This window comes from Lepidochelys olivacea, assembly GCF_965140295.1.
Source record: "Lepidochelys olivacea isolate rLepOli2 genome assembly, chromosome: 4".
NCBI lineage: Eukaryota > Metazoa > Chordata > Testudines > Cheloniidae > Lepidochelys > Lepidochelys olivacea.
The window spans coordinates 69,522,707-69,546,668 of record NC_140414.1 but is presented as its reverse complement, the minus strand read 5'-3'; the positions used below and the strand labels follow the sequence as shown (position 1 = coordinate 69,546,668).

Sequence of the window (23,962 nt, the reverse complement as noted above, 5' to 3'; positions counted from 1 at the left end):
AATGTAGTGGTGTGCCATGACTGAGTAGTCATTGATCCCTATTTCTTGGTGTCCCGTCCCGCACCCAAGAAAATCTAATTATTTATTTCTTTTACCTAAAAAATAAAAGACATTAGAACAAATATTGAACAGCTAATTATGGCAGCTTCTTTCTTCCTTCCTCCCATCTGTCAAAGTGTAGAGAAGGCTGTAAGTAGTACAGGTGCTCTTACTGTTCCTTGATTATTTAGCTAATCAACTTGATGCTCTCAAAGTGGAGTAAAGGAGAGTTTAATGTTGCAGACATTCTGCATTATCCAGAGTATCAAGTGAGGATACAAAATGAAATATGGTGTGTTTACTATTTTCATCAAGGGGAAAACAATCAGTTTGATCAGCAGGTAAATCTTTATTCCAAATAAATCAATATATACAGTAGCGGAAACATGATACTCATCTGTTCTGTATTTGATTCTAACATATTTCAAAGTTTTGTAAACAGTAAAGTGTGAGTCACACTATATTTTCCTTCTTGTATCTTTTAGGAAGTTGAGTGCAAACATTAAAAACATCTTTTTGCTTTTTTAAAAAAAACTTCAAAGTGTAAATGCAGAAGAGCATTTCCTCCAGCTGTGTTATCTTGGGAACTCAGCTGGCCACAAGCCAGTTACTGAAAGTTTCCTTATCCAGTATCCCTTTTTTTCATAATATCAAAGTGTCTTTAAAAAAAAAAAAAATCTGATTGCTTCAGTTGGGACCCCCCAAAACGTAGCTCAACGTTGTACCATTTTTAAGTATTCATAAATCTGAATCATTTTAATTGGTGTCCAGTGCCCCATGCCTGACCTATGAGTAACTCTTCAGAAAAATACTGCAACTGACTAAAGTTTAGGAAGTTGCATAGCCATTCAGAGTTAACTTTTATATTTTTAACAATCTGGTCATCTAACAATAGACTGCATACGAATTACATTTTAGAATTTAGAAAGGTACAAAGTAACAGTTTTAACCTTTTTGACTTTATCTGCCCAGCCCCAAAATGAAAGTAAAAATTGGACTGATAGTGGAATTTTATTCGCATACATATTTTTTTCCTATGGCTACTACTTCCTAAGGCTCTTCAAAAATGTATGTACTGTTAAGTTCACTCTCTGTTGTCTTTTTCTGATTAGACTTCTTGGCCATCACTGATGTGAATCTGTGTTACATCTTTTTCCTTACTGCTATAAAACAGTGAGTCCACATCAGAGATGGCTGTGCAAATTTTACTGTGACTATTCAAAACATTTATCTGTATGAATTCAGTCTTGTGGAATGTGTGGTTGCTGATGTTTCAGAGGAGTCTGTATAAATAGCAGGCTTTGTTAACTCTGGTGTAATCTCTTGCATTGGCCACATCTCTACCCAGATAAATGACGGGCCATATGTTTTCTGATTGCTTTTGCTTCCTATGGATCTTCCTTGTTTGTAATTATACCAAGCCTGCTGAATCATTTCTTTGAAAGGTCGTGTGGTCAGAGTGTAGAGGAGAGGATTCAAAGCACTATTTATAGGCAGTATAAAAATCACCACCCAGGAAGTTATAGTACCTTGAGGAGGAAAAAAGAAATTTAAATATTCAAAAGTGTATGTACTCAATAACATTGTATTAGTATATGGTACTTTGTGCTAAAAGCAGTGTACAAATATTAACTGATATCTTCACAGTGGCCCTTAAGGTAGGTAGGTACTATACCATTTTACAGTTAGGGAATCAGAGGCAGAGAGTCGAAGGGACTTGTCCAAGCTCACCCAGCATGCCAGTGGCAGAGCTGGGGTTTGATTTCCTGACTCAGCTTTGTGCTCATTCCTTCAAACTACACTCTGTCTACTTCTAACAATACTTTCTTTTAGAATTACATTTTCTTAGGTAGAGGAGACTTGCACTTCTTAAAAAATGCATTTTCAGAGTAAGTTTCCTTTTCCTACGGGGACGTTTGCTATACACATTTTTTGGTCAGACATTTGATATTTGACTCTACCCCTTTCAAAAGATAACTCTAACACCCTTTTGCTGAGTCCACTTTCCTGAAAGGCAAGAATTTCTCACTAGGTCTCTCCTCTGACATGTATTTATAACTAAAATTGATAGAGTAGTAATTTCTAAGCCTACTATTGCTGGTGGCAGCCTTTATACTAAACAAATGTCCTTTGTGATATGTAGGGACCTACCAAATTCATGGTCCATTTTGGTCAATTTCACAAATTTGTAAATTTAATGATTTTAGCTATTTAAATCTGAAATTTCAGGGTGTTGTAATTGTAGGGGTCCTGACCCAAAAGGGAGTTTGTGTGTGTGTGTGTGTGTGGGGGGGGTCAGTGTTATTGTGGGGGGGGGGGTTGCAGTACTGCTACCCTTACTTCTGTTCTGCTGCTGATGGTGGTGCTGCTGTCAAAGCTGCGTGACTGCAGAGGAGCAGCTGCTGACAGGGAGCCCAGCTCTGAAGGCAAAGCCACTGCCAACAGCAGCACAGAAGTAAGGCTGGCATGGTATGGTATTGCCACCCTTACTTCTGTGCTGCTGTTGGATCATATTAAAGAAGTTCTGTATTAAAATCACAAATGAGTTTGATTCCCCATAGTTTAAATTCCAGGGTATTACTAATTAAGAGGCCTCTTGGTTTTTGGTACTGTTTCTCTCCCTCTCTGTGTGAAACTTGCAAGCTGCTAATTGTGTTAGTACATTCTAAAACACAGTCTGTTCTCAAAGCAATTCTTTGTAACAACAACTACTCACACAGAGAGAAACTCAAAGCAATACTCTGTAAAAATAGAAACAGCACCCAGAGACTCCAAGCCCTTTTGTTGTATTCATCTTGCTTTGTTAACAGTTGTGATTAAAATAGAGATAGAGGATGTATGTGGATGGATGCTTGGTGTGGATAATAACTGAATAATAAGGGAGGTGCCAGCCTAAGAATCCAGTGTCCATCGGCTGAAGAAGGCGTCAAGTGGAAAATAACCAGAGGACCCCCACAGGGCAGACTGGAATCCACCCAACAGCCTCAAGAATGGGAGAACCAAAGAACAAGATAACATCTGGCAGCATGGAGCCGTCAGGAATGTGCCATCTGCTGATTGATTCAGCAACAGCATGATGAAGCAATTCCCACAGACTGGCATAGGAAGAAATTCCTTTAAAAATGGACTCTAGAAAGTGAGAACTTTGGGGTCTGATTCTGCAAACCAATTTCCAGGAGCATCAGATGTGCATCTGATGAGGCCCTGCTCCCTCCTCACGTCCAGGCCACCTGGCCAGTGGCTTGGCATGAGTAACTCTAGGGCTGGTAACTATGATAACAACCTTGCAGAACCTCTGTGTGTGTGTTTGTATGAATGAATGTGTGAATAAATATGAAATTGAATGTTATAGCTATAACTAACTGCTGACTATGATTCTTTCTGTATTCACAATAAATGTGGTATTTTGCCTTTCCCCCTTTAATAAGATCCTGCTGGTTTTTATTTTATTGGTATAACACTGCTGCCTTCAGAGCTGGGCCTTGGTCAGCAGCCACCGCTCTCCGGTTGCCCAGCTCTGAAGGCAGCAGTACAGAAGTAACGGTGGCAATACTGCAATCCTCCCTAAATTAACCTTGTGACCTCCCCACTCCCCCCGCAACTCTCTTTTCAAAAGGAACACTGCAGCAGTGAACGGTTGAAAGAAACTACATCAAGCTAGACTTTTTAGTGTAGTCTTACATTGAGTTCAGACATCAGAGCCGCAACAGCTGTTATTGCAGCAATGTGGCTGCCACCAAGAGCCATAGGATCAGAAATACCAACTGTAATTAAAATTTTGTTTTCAAATTTTGTCCATTGTGCAATAATATATGATCATTTTTGAACTTTTTGAAAAGTTTTTGAACTTTTATTGCTGTGGCTAGAAAAAATAGACTTGGGGTGGGAATATTTAAGCTTTAACTGATATAACATAGGATTATTTTGTGTTAGCACTCGAGTTTGCATTTTCTAGCTGACTTTCACACAAGCCATTTAACTGAATTTTTTTATTTAGAAAAGAAACAAAACACATACCTGGTATTTCTACTTGAAGTAAAGAAAGCAATTTCAAAATAAAGATGGGAATCCAGCATAGTGCATCAGTGAAAACAATGAAGAAAAAGCGTTTAGCAAGGGTCATCTCTTTTTTAATATGATTCTGGATTTCAGTTGCTGTGATGGTTGTTTGGTGAACACTGTAAAACATACTTCCATAGGAAAACACAATGATGATAAAAGCTGCCAAGTTTACACCTGTTAAGAAGTTAAGGGATGTTAGTGCTTTAAGACCTGAATTAATATTTCCAGGCATGTAGCTTACTGGCAAATTGGGCAAGTTATAGGGCAGGTAGCAAAGGAGAATCTTGTATCCAAACTACTAATACAACTGGAATTTAGATAGGTAGGTAGAACTTGAGTCAGTCTTTATATAGGACACTGAGGTTAATGCCCCCCTTACTCAAAGTATATTTATTAATTATCACTAAATAGTGAACATTTGCCATCTAAACCATGTAGTGCATCTTGTAGGTCTGTGTTCTTTGGTTTCAGCGTTGCTTTACTGACAATCATCTACCCAGACACATTACAACCTCTAATCCCTGTACTATCTGAGCACCTGCTAACTACTAAGGAATGTTGTGCTTACAACAACCCTCTCAGGTCAGTATTATCCCCTTTTTACAGATGGCTTATCGAGGCACAGGACAGATTAACTGACTTGCTCAAGGTCTCACAGGCAGTCTGCGACTGAACCAGGAACTGACTCTAGATCTCCTAACTCCTAGTGCAATGCACAGTCCACTAGACCATCCTTTCGACCCTAGAAAGATGTGGCCTAGACAGGCAAAGATTGGGGACTCAATCCCTGATTAGCACATGCTCCAACCAACTGACCAGTGACTGGTCATCACACCATCATCAAACTAAGCAGCAAATGAGTAAGCTTGTGTATAATACTGAGATTTTAAAAATATTTTTATAAATTTGTGGGTTTCAGACTTTCACAGAGCGCCCATTTTCAAACATGAGTAAATAAGGGGTTCAAATCTAATTCTTGGGTGCTGATCGTTGTACTTTAGCATATAAATGCCCACCTTATGCACTTATCAGAGCATCCAAATATGGGATTTGGGCAGCCTAGTAAGGCTGCCAGCTTCGTTTGAAACTTGGGCTCCCCGTGTAGCTCCAGCTAACATATGTAAAGGAAGAAACATAACATACTTACCTAAAAAAATAACAACAGAATAAATCTGGCCTCCTGTACTTTCTGCCTGTTCTGAATGAAGAGGAAAACAGACCCCATTGGTGCCATAGTAGTTTCTGAAAAATTCCTTGTGGCTCAGTGGAATAAAAGCAACCACAAAGCCAATAACCCAGATGAGAATCAAAATGGAAATTGTCCTGCATTTTCCTGGCTTCAAATACCTAAAAGGGTAAACTATGCATATATATTTTTCCAAAGTCATGTAAGTCAACAGTAAAACTGACACCTCTGTGGACAGAATAGCCAATGATCCCACCAATTGGCAGTGGATACTATCCATCCACAACTGAGCATGCTTGTTGTATTCTCCACGATATTTAACATCAAAGGCTCCAATCACAAATAAATATATTCCCATCAGACAGTCAGCACCTGTAGAAATAGCATTTAAGAACATGAATAAATAGGGAATAATTTGGTTTATATATCTGAATTGTCCTTTATTTTACAATATATATGTATTAATAATATACTTAAAGTTCTACCAACAACTATAGTTAAGGTTACAAAATTCTCAATTCTAACTAGTTTTCAGTGACTGCTGCCTTTCTGAAATTTTCACCATTTGGGCTGACATATTTTCATTCTTGCTCTCTGCCCTACAATGATTTTTCTTTTAAGTTCATGCAAAAAACAGTTGTTATAAAGCATGAATAAAAATAACATACATTTCTCATTACAAAAATACTTCTTGCACCTTTTTATGAACAGTTCTAGTTCCAAAATGGCTAGAACACTGAAACTTGGTGTTCAAAGTGTTCACATTGAGTAGAAGTTTCTTTGCTAGTGTTACATACATTTAGTTTTGATTTGCCCAAGCTATGATCCTATGAAAAATCATATACTAGGCATGCACAATACAGATTGCACAGAGCCTTTTACTGAGGTTGAAAAGTTCTCAAGCAAGGCAGGCCAACTGCACATGTGTGACTGACTAAATTAGCTCCACAGTGAAAAGTAAAATATTGTGGGAGGGTTCATGCACACTGTTCAAAGTATGCATTAGGGAGTTCCTCTCCGAGCCACCTTAGGCATTGTCAGGATTAGAGCTGTGCAAAGAAAGATAATTCCATTTTGTGGAGGCTTTCAATATTTTGAAATTTGGTTTAATTATGATCTGGAACAAAAACCAAAAATTTTGAAATACTCCAAAAATGGGAAAGCCCTGGAGCCTGCAACTTCAGGCCAGTCCACGTGGCTGGTGACCCTGGAGCTGTGGACTGTGGAAGCCTTGGGATCCCTGGCTCAGGGGCAGTCCACCTAGCTGGCTGCCTGGTGTGGAGAAAGTAAATAAGGAAGTGTTATTTATTCCTTCTCATAGAGAAGAACTAGGGGGTCACCAAATGAAATTAATAATTAATTTAAAACAAACAAAAGGAAGTATTTTTTCACACAACGCACAGTCAACCTGTGGAACTCCTTGCCAGAGGATGTTGTGAAGGCTAAGACTATAACAGGATTCAAAAAAGAACTAGATAAATTCATTAGCCAGGGTGGGAGCAGGAATGGTGTTCCTAGCCTCTGTTTGCCAGAAGCTGGGAATAGGCGACAGGGGATGGATCACTTGATGATTACCTGTTCTGTTTATTCCCTCTGGGGCACCTGGCATTGTCCACTGTCGGAAGACAGGATACTGGGCTAGATCGACCCTTTGGTCTGACCCAGTATGGCCATTCTTAGAGCCACAGACCCTGGAAAGCCGTAGAGTCCCTGACTCCAGGGCAGTCTGCATGAGTGGTTGCCCCTGAGTCCTGGACCTTGGAAGCTCTGGAGTCCCCAGCTTAGGTGCAGTCTACCTGACTGTCCCAGAACCATGGACCTTGAAAGCCCCAAAGTCACTGGCTCAAGGACAGTCCACCTGGCAGGCTGCCAAGGAGCTGTGATCCTAGGAACCAGTGCTGGTAGGCAGGATTCCATAGAACCGTCCCTGCTTTCCATCAGACCTTTGTCAAAAGCAAACAGCTTCAGCAGAAGTTTTAACTTCAATGAATCAGCATTCTCCAATGGAAAAACATTCTGTTGGAGAATTTCTGACCAACTCTAGACAGGAGAAGCTCTCTGTTGCAGACCTCCTTGGGTGCACCTGAGGGGGACAATATGCCAAACCCAAATGTTAAAAAAGCATGAATCAGCCCCCCCGCCCCACCCAATCATGAGGGTTGGGGAGGGTTAAGAAGAAATTTGGGGTTCTTTTTATTTGCCTGACATTCTTTGAGCATGTAGGGTGCACTTGCTTCATGTTTTCAATCTTTTCACTGCAACCATAAGTACTAAAAAAATTTTTTAAAATAACAGTTGAGATTCCCATGCAATCTCTTTTTTATTCAGTAGTTGGGGATTTAAGGAAATGATTAAATATCATGAGACATGCAAGAAAGTTGTAAGAGATAGCAATGCTGAAAGTGAGAGAGACAGGGTAGCCCTGCTGTGGACCTCGTAAGGATTTGGGATAAGGGTTCCTGGAGTGTCTAGCGCAGTATTTTGGACAAGCCAACAAACCACAGAGTCCTGGACAGTGGGTATTTAGAAATGCTGCTGTCCTGCTTTATATACAATTGACAATTGCTTTCGAATGTGATTTATGTAATTTTATGAAATACCAAAGTTAAGGTAGACCTCTTTGTATTTAATTTATAATAAATGCAGTATGCAGTGTTGTAGCCATGTTAATCCCAGGATATGAGAGAGCCAAAATGGGTGAGGTAATATCTCTTATTCGGCCAACTCTAGGTCCTGAAGAAGAGCTCTATGTAAGCTTAAAAGCATGCCTCTCTCACCAACAGAAGTTGGTCCAATAAAATATATTGCCCCACCCACCTTGTCTCTCAGACACAGGCAGGGAATTTGTAATTCCATTGATCAATTACGAAGTCGTTTGTCAACAATTCTTGGTTTTAAAATTTAAAAAGAAGCTCTGACATTCAGGGTCACATTTTCAAAGTCAGTCCTGCATTTGCACACACAATCATTTGGTCATGTAAAGAACAGAATTTTCTCTTGCAAACAGAACGCACAGAACGTGTGTAAAATTGAGTTGTTACAACCGGTATGCAAATTGGATTGTTTTGAACACAAATCCTGCTGGTGTGCACAAATTACTATATGTTCATAATTGTGATGAAGCTGGGTTAATGTTCCTTTGAAAATTTGGGGCTCATTCCTGTTCTTATTGAAGACTGTGATTTGACACTCAACTTCTATGGGAGTAATATCAGACACTTTGCCTTCAGTGTTAACCCACTCTCCACAGTAACTTAAAGGTAGAATCCAACAACCTTTGTGTTGTTTGAGGTATAGCATCTTATATTATAATTTGGCTGAACTTTCTCGCTCTTGCAATCTAGTGCTCTGCTGTATAATAATAAAATTTATAGCCAGACACACTAAAACCAGATTTTTATATTTGTTTGATACCTTTTATTCGGGGGAATACTCACAGCAGAGAGACATTATTGACATGGCATGGAGCTTGTTCTCAGATCTGATGTAAGGTCGCATGCAGATAACAAAGATATTTCCAAAGCAAGTGACAGCAGAAACAACCCAGACAAACACTCTCTGTATAATGCTAGCTAAGAGATTCTCAAAGGATGAAATCCCATCGGTATTTGGCTTACAGCTGCGCACATGAGGGGCATATCCACAATACTGGAATTTCTTAAAATATCTGGTTGAGGAAAAAAGAAAATGAGAAAAATGTTTCACTCTGATTATCAAATTGATGTGGCTTGGGATACATGTTTTTCACAATAATATGGGCATTTGTGGAACACCTAGTAAAGAGCCAAAGCATAAAATGTTTTATGGTAATAGAAAACTAGTAATAAAGGATTTTGATTTTTTCAGTATGCACACAAAGAAATGCATAAATTCATTAATGGATTCCAAGGCTAGAAGGGACCACTGTGATCATCTAGTCTGACCTCCTGTATAATGCAAGGCATAGAACTTCCCCGAAATAATTCCTAGAGCAGATCTGTTAGAAAATTGTCAGTGATGGAGACTCCACCACTCGCCAAGGTAAATTGTTCCAGTGGTTAATTACTCTCATGTTTAAAAATGTGAACCTTATTTCCAGTCTGAATTTGAAATAAACTTCAAGTCTGTATAAAACCTGTCAGGGTATGAACCGATTAGTTAGTTAATGTTTGTTTAGTGGTTTGATGCTTAAAAGCACAACATAAGTGTGCTAAACAGTAATAACAGTACTTTAAAAAAGTAATTATTTTAATTGAATCCATAGTGCACACTATAAAAAGATATGATTGTGACAGAGTGCAGAAGCAATAGCTAGTCCTCACTAAGCTGGGAGTTAAGCAGCTCTTGCCCTCCTTCCCCGTTCCCTAGTTTAATTACTTATGTGAAGGCATGTAAGAATGTCTGCAGGGGAATCAGAAAGCGAAGAGTGCCTGTAGAAAGTCACGAGATCTACACCCAGCTGCTAAGTTGGGGTATTTTCCCCCCTTTGTTTTACTTACTGATACTGATAAAGGTTTGATCATTCATGCTGATTATGGTTGTATTTTTTCATCAGCTGAAAGTGATCTGGTACATTCTGAGAGCCACAGAACATTATTAATAATGGTCTATATCAGAATACATTATATATATACTAGCATACCTAAACTGGTGCTATTAATATTACTTTAAATCATTTATAGATCAATAAGCAAACCTAGATAGAGTCAGTACAATATCTGTTTACAAGGAACTGAACTTTGTTGTTTAGGAGATTTAATAATAATTTTAATTTTATCATTATGTTAAAATGAATCCTAACTTTGCCCCCATCACTTTTTCTTAATGATAATCTCAGCTTAGCTGACGGCATCAATTGGTTTTTCAACTATTCACCAGCCAGAGAGGTAGTAAATGCAAGTTCTCATACATTTCTATTTTTAAACATTCTGCACTTTGTCAAGTTAAAAATTCAAAACATAAGGATGAAAACTGGAATAATCTACTTACATGTGGGAGAGATTTCGAAGTGGTTTGAACATCCTTCTTTGGATATTTGTAATTTCAATGCCCTCCAGGCTGCTATAACCGATATATGAACAATCAAAAAAGGCAACATAAAATCAGTGGTAAAACACAACAAGCTTATTGTGGGCACAATTGTGTAGCTTTGATTATATGAAACTATAGATGAATGAGAATTGCTTCTAGTCCATTTATATATTTGAAACTTCTGCAGTAGAAATTCTAAATAAAAAGCTAAAAAGTTAAATAAAATAAATTACAGTTAATTTTGATAATCTCACTGTCCTAAGAGCACACAGGAGCCTCTTTCAGTGCTCTCAGCACTTTCAGTTATCTATATTATTGCTTTGCCCTTCCAAAGTACTGTTCTATTGATGTTCTTCCATTATCTCAGGGAAAATAACAGTTCTAATAATAATATTTTACCATTCATATTGTGCCTTTCATTTCAGATGGTCCAAAGCACTTGGCTAGCTATAGTAACAACCACTGAATTCACCCAATGACTGGCATACTGATTTGACAAAGACTGAGAAAAATCACAGAAATGTAGGGCTGGCAGGGACTTTATGAAAAGTCATAAAGTCCAGCTCCCTGTGCTGAGGCAGGACCAACTATATCGAGACCATCCTTGACATGTGTTGGTCTAACATATTCTTAAAAACTTCCAATGATGGGAATTCCACAACCTATATTGGAAACCCATTCCAGAACTTAACTGCTCTTATAGTTAGAAAACCATTCCTAACGTCTAACCTAAATCTCCCTTCCTGCAGATTAAACCCATTTCTTCTTGTCCTGTCTCCGATGGACATGGAAAACAACGGGTCACCGTCCTCTTTATAGCAGTCCTAAACATATTTGAAGACTGTTATCAGGTCCCTCCTCAGGCTTCTTTTCTCAAGACAAAACATACCCCATTTTTCAAGCTTTCCTCAGAAGTCAGGTTTTCTAAACCTTTCAAAATGTTGTTGCTCTCCTCTGGACTTTCTCCAATTTGTCCACATCTTTCCTAAAATGTTGGCCACTCTTTCAAAACTACCATGGGATTTTTTTGTTTTTATTTTTTCTTAATGTAAGAAAAAATTGCATTAATATCTTCAACTACAATGTTATGTCACTGAAGTATAATTTTATAGTATTATATTAACAGAATAATTACTTAATTTTTTCAGTTCAAACAGTGCAACAGTTAAATGTATAGTGTGTTTTCTAAATATATACTGTTGTTTTTTGATTTGCACTGAGATGAATTTGGGGCCTATCCTATAAAGATTTGAGTGCAAAGTCCACCTGAGTTCACAGCAGATCAAGCCACAGGTGAAGAACAGTATCTGCCTTAATGGTTAGTAGCTGTGAGGTAGTGGCCAGCTCTAAGGGTCTTTTAAGGCCTTTTCCTCAGGGCTTGTTTTATTGTCCACAGAATGATTGCTTTCCCTTCTCCTCCCAGCCAACTTTCTGCTTATCTCTGGTCACTGATGCAGAAATTTCTCATCTGCTTTCTTCTTCTTCTGACACCTCCACTTGTCCCAGTGACCCAATCTCATCCCATCTCCTGATCTCCCTTACGTCCACTCTCATCCCCTCCCTTATTCTTCTTACTACTCACTCTCCTCTAGGCTTTCCCTTCACAACACAAACATGCTTTAGTGTCTCCCATTCGAAAAAAACCCAACCTTCATCCCACTTGCCAATCCAACTATTGCCCCATGTCCATTCTCCCTTTCGTCTCAAAGCTCACTGAACACACTGTTTGCAAGTACTGTCTGGAGTTCCTCTCCTCCAATCCCATCCTAGACACTCTCCAATCCAACTTCTGCCCCTTGCACACCACTGAAATCATTGTTTCCAAAAGCTCAAATGACCTCTTCTTGGCCAAATCTCAGAACCAGTACTCCATTCTCATTCTCCTTGACCTGTCAGTTGCCTTAGACATAATCAACCATGTTCTTCTGTTTGAAATCTTGTCCTCCCTTGGCTTCCATGACTCCTCCTACTTCTCTAATTGCTCCTTCAGTGAGCCTCCTAATTCCCACTCCTACTTTCTGTGTGGGTTCCAAAAAAGCTCGTCCTTGGTCTCCTTCTCTTCTCCCTCTACATCTGATGTTTGGATAACCTCATCTATAAACACAAATTCAACGATCATCTTTATGCAGACAACTCACAGATTTACCTCTCTACTCCAGACCTGTCTCCTGTCCAGACTAAAATCTCAGCCTGTCTCTCTGACATCTCTTCACTGATGTCTAACCATCAGCTCTGGATCAACATAGCTAAAACAGAGCTCTTCATTTTCCCCCTTAACCCCTCCTTTCTTGATCACCATGGACAACACCACCATCCTGCTTATCATTCAGGCCTATATTCTGGGTGTCATCTTGGACTCAGACCTCTCCCTTGGTCCTTACATCTGGGTTACGTCTAAATCTTATCAAGTCTTTCTGCATAACATCTCTAAATACAGTCTTTTCTATCACTGGAGTATGGGGTAGGTCTTTCTCAAGCTTTCCTGTGGAAACTCACTGTGTATAAATAATTCAATACATATTGAAACAGGGGACTGGAACTCATCCCAGATGAGTGACTCTACAGTCCAGTGATTAGGACATTCACGTTTGCTCTATAGCCTAATGAATATTTAATTTATATGCAGTAGAACAGCTTCAACAGGAGAGATTGAGCATAATCTGCTCTAAAATACCTCATACCTCCCCTTGGAAAGGGGAGACCTAAATTCAAATCTGTTCTCCATCAGGGAGGAATGGGAAACGGAACTGTGTCTCCCACATCCCAAATAAATACCTTAATCACTGGGCTAAATGATAAAGGGGGATGGGGCATCTCCTTCTCCACCAACAGGTTTGTTTAACTCTAGGAGAGGGTTCATGGCCGTGAATCCCAAGCAGAGGGAGCCACCTCCCTCCAGCCTGGAGTGAGGCACCTAAGGACTTGACCACGGGGTGATTTAGTGCACAACAAGCTGGGGGGTGTAAATCTACAGCACATTAGTCTGCTGTGCACTAAGTTGCCCTTTGGACTCTGATACCATGCACTAGAAGTTCCATTTCAGAGCGTGCTATGGAACTTTTAATGTGTGGCAGCATTGTTCACATGGAGAGTTAGTGTGCGACACACCAGTGTGCTGTAGATTTACACCCCAGCGTGAGGAGTGCACTAACTGTTCATCTAGAAAAGCCCTTACCTTCATGACAGTGGAATTGATTTTACCCTTTCTGGATATTTTTATATGATATCTGGACTGACTGGTCTCTTTTTGTGCTTCAAAATTTCCCCCAAAAGAAGGTGGAGAGCTCAGGAAAAAATATTTGAATACTGTAAGTAATTTTTTTCAAAGTTACATCTTTGAGGGACACCAATAAATACAATAGAGGAGTAGAGATACAAAGCACCTCATATATGGCTTGCTATTACACTTGTTCTGGAGAAACAATTTTTCTCAACAAGAATTGCAAAATCAAAAAGAAAATATCCATAACACATATATCAAAAGGACTAAATACTTACAGGGATTTGAGTTTTAGTAGGTAATCAAACTGGTTTGCTTGTATTTGCTGGATTGGGTTATATGAAAGGTTCCTGTAAATGCAAACAGTGATATCTAGTACTGTGCAGATTCCTTAAAGCTTGTTCTAAAGATAATGTCTAGCCACATTATCCGTTTGTTTTCAATTCCTGTAATAGTGACACATAGTAAGGCAGTTACAAGTGTAAATAGTGATACTCCTCTACCTGACAACTTGGTAAACAAGAACAAAGAACAGACTGATGCTTCACAGGTGTGATGTTAACACAAGAAATTTTATTAAATGTTTTTAATTGCAGAAATATTTCAGTTGCTAAACTTTTTGGACTTTATATATTAAAAAAAGCTCCAAAGAATTCTTCATCATCATCATAGCAAATCCAAAGTGGCATCGCCTCCTTGCAGATCAAGTGCCACCCAGACTTATCTCTAGCTAGGACTGCAAGATTACCAAAAAAATCACATATATTTAATACTCCTGAGGGCATTCTGCACCAAAAAATTAAAAAGCATGCACACAATATATTAAAATTCTGCAAAATTCTGCAAATTTTATTTGTCAAATAACTGTGGAGACTCCAGCATGGCATTGGGGAGCTCAGTGGGAGGGTCTGGGTATGAGGGGGGTCTGGATACACGGGGGTTAGGTGGATGGGGGAGTAGCTCCATGTACAGTGATTCCTCCCCTGGCAGCTGAGGAGTGATGGGTACAGGATGTGCAGGGGTAGGGGAGAGCTTGCAGAGCTTCCTACAGCTGGGGGAGAAATCTGGGGGTAGGTCTGACATGGCCCCAGATGCAGGGGAAGAGGAAGTCCTGTCCTCCCCAGCCCAGCCAGGACTAGCTGCTGAGCCCGGCATAAGGTAGGTGCCACTAGCAGGGTCTTCTTCAGTCCCATCCCCTGCCCCACAGTGATTTACCTCTCTGCCAGCTGCCCTGGGCACCCAAAACATACTGCTGGGGAGGGTTGTATGACCGCTCTTGTGGCTTCCCTTTGCTTCCCTGTCAGAAAGTCATTTTTCTGTGAGGAAGCAAATAAATCTGTGGGGGGACATAAATTCTGTGCATGCACAGTGGTGCAGAATTCCCTCAGGAGTAATTTCAAAATAAGTCACAGGTTTTTTCCTAGTCTCTAAAATGCATCTTTTTTACATGCATTTATTTGACTTGAGAAAGAAACTTGAGGGCAGTAGAATAAAATAATATAGATTAGAATCAGGCACAACTACTCTGAGTATTTATATGTATGTGTGTGTGTGTCTACCTCAGAACTTTTTGCTGTCCTCCTGATGTCCCCTACAGGCCTACAGTGACGGCAGGACTCATGTCTTATACCGAGTCTCTCCAGCTTTATGTGCACCACTGCATTGGGCTGGCCCTTACCAAGGACACAGTGTGAGGGAAAGACATCAAAAGAATACCTACTCCTGATTAAAGGTATTTATGTAGATTTGTGATGCAACAGAATGAGAATTTCATTGTGTTGCATTACATGAACCCAGTTACAGTGGGACCTGATATAGCTGGGTACCAGATACCATACACCTTGTCGTTCACCACAGAAATACATTAAAAAGGTGAATGTCAATGGGGAGGATACAAGAATAAGAGTTCTCTGAGGGATCTCTGTTATTACTGCACAGTCCATACTAATCCTCTCTAATGTGGCTCATGGTTTAAAAGTCACAATTTGGCCCTAAAGCAGGACTGAATGAGTAGAATCATGCTCTGAAAATGTCTTTAAATTTTGTAACTCCATCCCTCTTTGGAGATAAGCAAATATTATTGGGATCCTATAATTCCAAAGTGGTTTCCAGATTTTGTAAATAAACCACCCCACAGAAATATACAAACAGGTCTGGGCACTACATTTTTGGTTTACTCTCAGTCCATCCCTGCTTACATCTTTTTAATATTCCTCCACTCATTTCCTGGTGTTACACACTTTGTGCCTTTTTCTCTCATGATCTGTCAACCTGTTCAGAGCCGTTATGTTTTCCAAGCACAAAGAACAAAACAGTCTAGATTACTTCTATTTCGGATTCAGGCAAACACCACACATGGGGCCTGATCCTGCAAACATTTGCTGTCGGGTGTGATACTTGATATGCTGAATGGCTTTACTGTAGTCAGGAGTCCATGAAGTCAACAGAACTGCTCATGATAGGCACTATTATGCCCAGCAGCAGTGTTTATACATTTGGGTACAAAGATCAAACAAATATGAAGAGTGTTTTCTTTATTTTGTAATAATCTCTCTCTTGAATCTTGTTGCAGCTTTGCTGTCAAGCACAGAGGCAGATTTCTATATTTCAGGTTGTAATACATAGAAAATAGAATCATAGCAGCATAAACCACAGAAACTAATAGATTGCAGTAGAGATAGTGTGTCATTTTAACAGTAGATTCAATACCTGAGGAAAAAGTGTATTCCTAAAATATATTCTTAGGGCCAACTCCTGTCAAATGCTGAGATCCTGTTGAAGTCCATGAGATCTCTCATTCTAAATGGCATATTCATTTTGTGTATGCTGAGTAATGGAATATAGTTATTAAAAATACTAACAATATATTGGGCAGGAATAATTTTAAATAATTACAATCATGATACTATGCATCTTTGAGGCAATTATTTTTTACATAATCTTTTTTTAAAATTGCATTTCAGACTAAGTTTGGCATTTTCAGGTAAAACTCAGATATGAACATGACTTTCTTGGTTTTGCTTCCTGGACTGAATGACTGAAGCTATCGTTTCGAATGAATAATGTACAATAACACACAGTATAAGGAAGAGTTATTATAAAGTCTTACAGCTGTGAGAGCTCCTTCAGGTCCTTAAATAGATATGGAGGAAGTGATTCAATCTTGTTGCTAGCCAAGTCTCTGTGGAAACAATCGCAGATATAATATAATTAGTTGTTAGTGGTTTCTTTTCATTATGTCAAGAAGCATTAATAACGTAAAGAGGTTGATAACTTTGAGTCCCTTTGTCAACACAAATTATAGGTTGTTATATAGGTTATCAGAAACCTGGAAAATAAAAGAATGATGTTAAAGCAAAAGGTGAACGATAGAGACCTCAGACTATAGGAGATCATATAATAGAATCATAGAATCATAGAATATCAGGGTTGGAAGGGACCCCAGAAGGTCATCTAGTCCAACCCCCTGCTCCAAGCAGGACCAATTCCCAGTTAAATCATCCCAGCCAGGGCTTTGTCAAGCCTGACCTTAAAAACCTCTAAGGAAGGAGATTCTACCACCTCCCTAGGTAACGCATTCCAGTGTTTCACCACCCTCTTAGTGAAAAAGTTTTTCCTAATATCCAATCTAAACCTCCCCCACTGCAACTTGAGACCATTACTCCTCATTCTGTCATCTGCTACCATTGAGAACAGTCTAGAGCCATCCTCTTTGGAACCCCCTTTCAGGTAGTTGAAAGCAGCTATCAAATCCCCCCTCATTCTTCTCTTCTGCAGGCTAAACAATCCCAGCTCCCTCAGCCTCTCCTCATAACTCATGTGTTCCAGTCCCCTAATCATTTTTGTTGCCCTTCGCTGGACTCTCTCCAATTTATCCACATCCTTCTTGAAGTGTGGGGCCCAAAACTGGACACTGTACTCCAGATGAGGCCTCACCAATGTCGAATAGAGGGGAATGATCACGTCCCTCGATCTGCTCGCTATGCCCCTACTTATACATCCCAAAATGCCATTGGCCTTCTTGGCAACAAGGGCACACTGCTGACTCATATCCAGCTTCTCGTCCACTGTCACCCCTAGGTCCTTTTCCGCAGAACTGCTGCCTAGCCATTCGGTCCCTAGTCTATAGCTGTGCATTGGGTTCTTCCGTCCTAAGTGCAGGACCCTGCACTTATCCTTATTGAACCTCATCAGATTTCTTTTGGCCCAATCCTCCAATTTGTCTAGGTCTTTCTGTATCCTATCCCTCCCCTCCAGCATATCTACCACTCCTCCCAGTTTAGTATCATCCGCAAATTTGCTGAGAGTGCAATCCACACCATCCTCCAGATCATTTATGAAGATATTGAACAAAACCGACCCCAGGACCGACCCTTGGGGTACTCCACTTGATACCGGCTGCCAACTAGATATGGAGCCATTGATCACTACCCGTTGAGCCCGACAATCTAGCCAGCTTTCTACCCACCTTGTAGTGCATTCATCCAGCCCATACTTCCTTAACTTGCTGACAAGAATACTGTGGGAGACCGTGTCAAAAGCTTTGCTAAAGTCAAGAAACAACACATCCACTGCTTTCCCTTCATCCACAGAACCAGTAATCTCATCATAAAAGGCGATTAGATTAGTCAGGCATGACCTTCCCTTGGTGAATCCATACTCACAGGTCTTATTATTTTTTACTTCACTTTTTCTTTGATTTTAATTATCTTTTCATTTTCTCTTCTTTGGTGCTGCTTCTTCTCTCCAGTTCCCCACCTCCTCCCCAATCGATTCATTTATGGTCTTGGACAGAAATATCAAAGGATTTTTCCTGCCTAAACTAACCAAATAATCTAATTCCTCAGTTAATAGGTTAAGACCATTTCAATTATATTTACAGGGAATGTTTAGTCAGTTTCCACTTTAATTCCTTACTTATAGTAGTTAATTGATTTGGAATAATCTCCATTGTGCAATTAAAATGGATTTTTAAAAAATGTCCTTATGGATACATTATCTGTTACATCTAGTTTTTAATAATAATATTTAGCACTTAATAATGTAGTGATAACAAAGATTAAAAATATGCCCATCCTGGGCAATAGGATTTGCATGCTTTGACATAATTTAAAAAATGCAACATTTAAAAAAATCCCAGCAGTTTGTTGGATCATATTAAAGAAGTTCTGTATTAAAATCACAAATGAGTTTGATTCCCCAGAGTTTAAATTCCAGGGTATTACTAATTAAGAGGTCTCTTGGTTTTTGGTACTGTTTCTCTCCCTCTATGTGTGAAACTTGCAAGCTGCTAATTGTGTTAGTACATTCTAAGACAGAGTCTGTTCTCAAAGCAATTCACAGAGAGAGAGACTCAAAACAATACTCTAACAACAGAAACAGCACCCAGAGACTCCCCGCCCTTTTGTTGTATTAACAATTGTGATTAAAATAGAGATAGAGGATGCATGTGGATGGATGCTTGGTGTGGGTAATAACTGAATGATCAGGGAGGTGCCAGCCTAAGAATCCAGTGTCCATCGGCTGAAGAAGGCGTCAATTGGAAATAACCAGAGGACCCCCCCGGAGGGCAGACTGGAATCCACCCAACAGCCTCAAGGATGGGAGAACCAAAGAACAAGATAACATCTTGGAGCCATCAGGAATGTGCTATCTGCTGATTGATTCAGCAACAGCATGATGAAGCAATTCCCATAGACTGGCATAGGAAGAAATTCCTATAAAAATAGACTCTAAAAAGTGAGAACTTTGGGGTCTGATTCTGCAAACCAACTTCCAGGAGCATCAGATGAGCATCTGACAGGCCCTGCTCCCTCCTCATGTCCAGGCCACCTGGCCAGTGGCTTGGCATGAGCAACTCTAAGGCTGGTAACTATGATAACAACCTTGCAGAACCTGTGTGTGTGGGTGTGTATGTGTGTGTGTGTGTGTTTGTATGAATGAATGTGTGAATAAATATGAGATTGAATGGAATGTTATAGCTATAACTAACTGCTTACTATGATTCTTTCTGTATTCACAATAAATGTGGTATTTTGCCTTTTTCCCTTTAATAAGATCCTGCTGGTTTTTATTTTATTGGTATAACAAGTTTCCACAAATCATTAAATTAACTGACGAGCAATATATCAAATCAAACTCTTCATGTCAATGGAGAGGCATCCAGTTACATGAGTAGAGAATTTGCCCCCTGACCTTTATCTATGACATGAGACAATCGTCTACCAATGTGACCAGTGTAGAATCAGTGCTGTAGACAGGCCCCTCCCCTGACTGACAAGAGTCAGGTAGATAGGATGCAACCAGATATTTTGAGGGTTGTCTTAGCACTATCTTCTCCATAATGTTAAGCCAAAATGGAAGATTAGATACTGGCCAGTAGTTGGTCAGACAGTTTGCATCAAATGAGAAACCCAAATCTGGGATGCGCCCACACGGTACAGATTCTTCTTTGTCAGCTGCTTTCCTGTTCACTGGTAGAAAAAATGCTTGGGGGCCCTGATTACATTACTCGCTTAACCTTATGCAGCTGTGCTATTGCTGGCATATGGGTGCTAGTATACATATCCTCTGTGACATGCCTTGTCCTTATTCAGGAAACACACTGCTCTTATGGGCAGACTATGCTGAATGACTGTGGAGTTTGATGCTGTCTCTAAAGCTTGTTATATGAAAGCAGAATTACTGACAAATACATCTTCACAATTTAAGTGATCTAAATTATTCAGCTGTTCTTTGATTTAAAAAAATCAACTTACAGTTCATCTAACTTCTGGAGAGAGGAAAAGCTGTTTTCATTTAAGGAGCTGATTTTGTTTCTTCTCATCACCCTGAAAGGATAAAAACAAACTTATGCTTCCTCAAATGTGTTTGTTTTCTGAGAAGACCATGATACATAATCAAGTAATTGATTACATTCTATATAATTTTTCACATTCTGAATTTAATTTACATCTTGTTTTAAACAATGTTTCATATCTTACTTAATTGCTCAGTACATTAAAGATATGCCAAGTTATTAAAAGTTCATACATTTTAATATTCTATGAACAATAATATTCTATTCTGTGAATGTATAAGCATATATAATATATATATATATAATGTTATATGCTCTTTCAGTTGCATTTGCATCTACCGACAACTAAGTTATTCAGAAATGTCAAATATCTTGATATTCTGTACGCCATGTGACAGTATGATGGCATTAATTATTGATTATTTGAAAATTCATGACATTTTTGAGCATGTGAATGAAGCACATGTTTTATGCAAAAAGTGTGAAAGTCCAAATCCAAAATTTGATATTTCTGAGAAATTCAACCATCAAGGACGGGAGCCTACATTCTTTGTTCACCCAAAACCTCCCAATACACAAGGAATAATCAGGGGAGAGCCATGTAGGAAAGAGACAGCTGAGAGAAAGAAGTGAAGAGGAGATGAGAAAGTGACAACAATAGCAGTCCAGAGGCTCATCAACAGCACCAGAAGGGAGTGAAGGGGAACTGTGAAGATGATTGCAATGGCTCTGAGGAAGCTTTGGGGAAATTCTACAATGTCTCAGATCAGCAACCTGACCGAATGATATTATCCTTGAATCTGGTCAGTTCATGTGGTATAATTTTTTTTCTTTTACGTTTAGTTTCTAAATCTTGGTATTTGATACTATCAGTCAAACTCACTTAAATGGAGTTATGCTGCATTCATCGGTGGTGAATGTTACCATATGTCCATAGAATAGTTCTACTTTGTTGTGTATAATTAAAATTTAGCATTTTAACAATTTCCATCAGTTCTAAGCACCAACCAATATTTTGGAAACTTGATGTCGCCCATTGTGCATAATGTAACAGATGTTCACCGTAAACACTGCTCATTCGGGCTGCATAGAATGTGCTATTACTTACAGTACAGTCAGAGTGCTGCAGGAGATGAAAGTGACATTTCTTAAATTATGTATATGATTGCCTTCAAAGTCCCTACGAGATAAAACCAAAACATTCTATCACTGAAAAAAGTTAACTTCAATCAGATAGTTATCTTGAAGTAATTATTTATTAAAGAGAAACCTCAGCAGAACCTAAGGACTGCACAAAGCATAATAATACTTGGATGTTTCATTTTTCAGCACGCCCCAAACTGCTTTAGGTGATAGCAGTGTCATTAACTCAGGTGGGTGAAAATCTGAATCCTGAACTCAGGTACTAGAGAGACTAACTCTTTTTGTTTTCAAAATCTGAGAGTCAAATTATGACTGCCCTAATGGCAGTGATCGAGTGGTCTCGAGGGGTGGGGGCTGGTGGGGGTGGGGGGAGAACCCAGGGAGCCCCTTGTCTCTAGTGCTTCCAGCAGGATACAACTATAATTTAGCTGTCTGCTCACCATGACTGCAATATTCTCCTAGCAGAATTCAACACACCTCAGGAAGTCAGTTTAGTTAGGCTGGAATGAAATGGGGATTGTCTATGCTGCAGCATCATTCTCTTCCCTCGTATTACCTTCGTAAAAAGTGTCATGGAATGACACTGATTTAAAGAAGACAAAAAGGTGTTGGGTTTTTTTTGGGGGGGGGAAATAATAACTTACAGCCAATGTAACCTGGGCATGTGTTGGCAAAGAGGTTTATCAGGCAAACGCGCAAGAGAATTATTCATCAGCACTCTGTAAAAAGAAAAACAGTATCGCTAGCAATTGATGTCAAAACAATGCCCCAGCCCCTTTTACAGTTTTGTTTCTTCTCAGTACAAAGCAGGCAGAATTTATTCATTTTTCATATTGTTAGAGATAGTAAAATGATTAAAAAACACTTCAGTGTATTTCATTATGAGCACTAGTGTGATCCTATTGTCTCTTGAATTACTAAATGATTGACTTGGGAAAGGGAAATCATAGAATCATAGAATATCAGGGTTGGAAGGGACCTCAGGAGGTCATCTAGTCCAACTCCCTGCTCAAAGCAGGACCAATCCCCAATTAAATCATCCCCGCCAGGGCTTTGTCAAGCCTGACCTTAAAAACTTCTAAGGAAGGAGATTCTACCACCTCCCTAAGTAACGCATTCCAGTGTTTCACCACCCTCCTAGTGAAAAAGTTTTTCCTAATATCCAACCTAAACCTCTCCCACTGCAACTTGAGACCATTACTCCTTGTCCTGTCCTCTTCTACCACTGAGAATAGTCTAGAACCATCCTCTCTGGATCTGAATCTCTGGATTCATCCAGCCCATACTTCTTTAACTTGCTGACAAGAATACTGTGGGAGACCGTGTCAAAAGCTTTGCTAAAGTCAAGAAACAATACATCCACTGCTTTCCCTTCATCCACAGAACCAGTAATCTCATCATTCTTAATCATCAATCTCTGGAACCACCTCTCAGGTAGTTGAAAGCAGCTATCAAATCCCCCCTCATTCTTCTCTTCTGCAGACTAAACAATCCCAGTTCCCTCAGCCTCTCCTCATAAGTCATGTGTTCCAGACCCCTAATCATTTTTGTTGTCCTTCGTTGGACTCTCTCCAATTTATCCACATCCTTCTTGTAGTGTGGGACCCAAAACTGGACACAGTACTCCAGATGAGGCCTCACCAATGTCGAATAGAGGGGAACGATCACGTCCCTCGATCTGCTTGCTATGCTCCTACTTATACATCCCAAAATGCCATTGGCCTTCTTGGCAACAAGGGCACACTGCTGACTCATATCCAGCTTCTTGTCCACTGTCACCCCTAGGTCCTTTTCCGCAGAACTGCTGCCTAGCCATTTGGTCCCTAGTCTGTAGCTGTGCATTGGGTTCTTCCATCCTAAGTGCAGGACCCTGCACTTATCCTTATTGAACCTCATCAGATTTCTTTTGGCCCAATCCTCCAATTTGTCTAGGTCCCTATGTATCCTATCCGTGCCCTCCAGCGTATCTACCACTCCTCCCAGTTTAGTATCATCCGCAAATTTGCTGAGAGTGCAATCCACACCATCCTCCAGATCATTTATGAAGATATTGAACAAAACCGGCCCCAGGACCGACCCCTGGGGCACTCCACTTGACACCGGCTGCCAACTAGACATGGAGCCATTGATCACTACCCGTTGAGCCTGACAATCTAGCCAACTTTCTACCCACCTTATAGTGCATTCATCCAGCCCATACTTCTTTAACTTGCTGACAAGAATACTGTGGGAGACCGTGTCAAAAGCTTTGCTAAAGTCAAGAAACAATACATCCACTGCTTTCCCTTCATCCACAGAACCAGTAATCTCATCATAGAAGGAGATTAGATTAGTCAGGCATGACCTTCCCTTGGTGAATCCATGCTGACTGTTCCTCATCACTTTCCTCTCATGTAAGCGCTTCAGGATTGATTCTTTGAGGACCTGCTCCATGATTTTTCCAGAGACTGAGGTGAGGCTGACTGGCCTGTAGTTCCCAGGATCCTCCTTCTTCCCTTTTTTA

The 23,962-nt window shown here is 39.8% G+C and overlaps 1 protein-coding gene across 4 annotated transcripts in view; it reads right to left on the bottom strand.

Moving 5' to 3' along the window:
- Nucleotides 1-228: 228 nt before the first annotated feature.
- RXFP1 (relaxin family peptide receptor 1) overlaps nucleotides 229-23,962 on the bottom strand; it is a 91,914-nt gene continuing 68,180 nt past the window's right edge. For 3 of the 4 annotated variants that reach the window (XM_084626370.1, XM_084626371.1, XM_084626372.1), the window contains 10 exons: nucleotides 22,104-22,178; nucleotides 21,425-21,496; nucleotides 20,276-20,347; nucleotides 16,627-16,698; nucleotides 13,796-13,867; nucleotides 10,256-10,327; nucleotides 8,725-8,954; nucleotides 5,249-5,659; nucleotides 4,057-4,275; nucleotides 229-1,568 (listed from right to left, as the gene is read on the bottom strand). In XM_084626370.1, the coding sequence (XP_084482496.1) occupies nucleotides 1,267-1,568; nucleotides 4,057-4,275; nucleotides 5,249-5,659; nucleotides 8,725-8,954; nucleotides 10,256-10,327; nucleotides 13,796-13,867; nucleotides 16,627-16,698; nucleotides 20,276-20,347; nucleotides 21,425-21,496; nucleotides 22,104-22,178 (1,597 nt within the window). In that variant the 3' untranslated portion in view covers nucleotides 229-1,266. The remainder of the gene's footprint in view (nucleotides 1,569-4,056; nucleotides 4,276-5,248; nucleotides 5,660-8,724; nucleotides 8,955-10,255; nucleotides 10,328-13,795; nucleotides 13,868-16,626; nucleotides 16,699-20,275; nucleotides 20,348-21,424; nucleotides 21,497-22,103; nucleotides 22,179-23,962) is intronic. The other variant, XM_084626373.1, reaches the window with a different exon arrangement.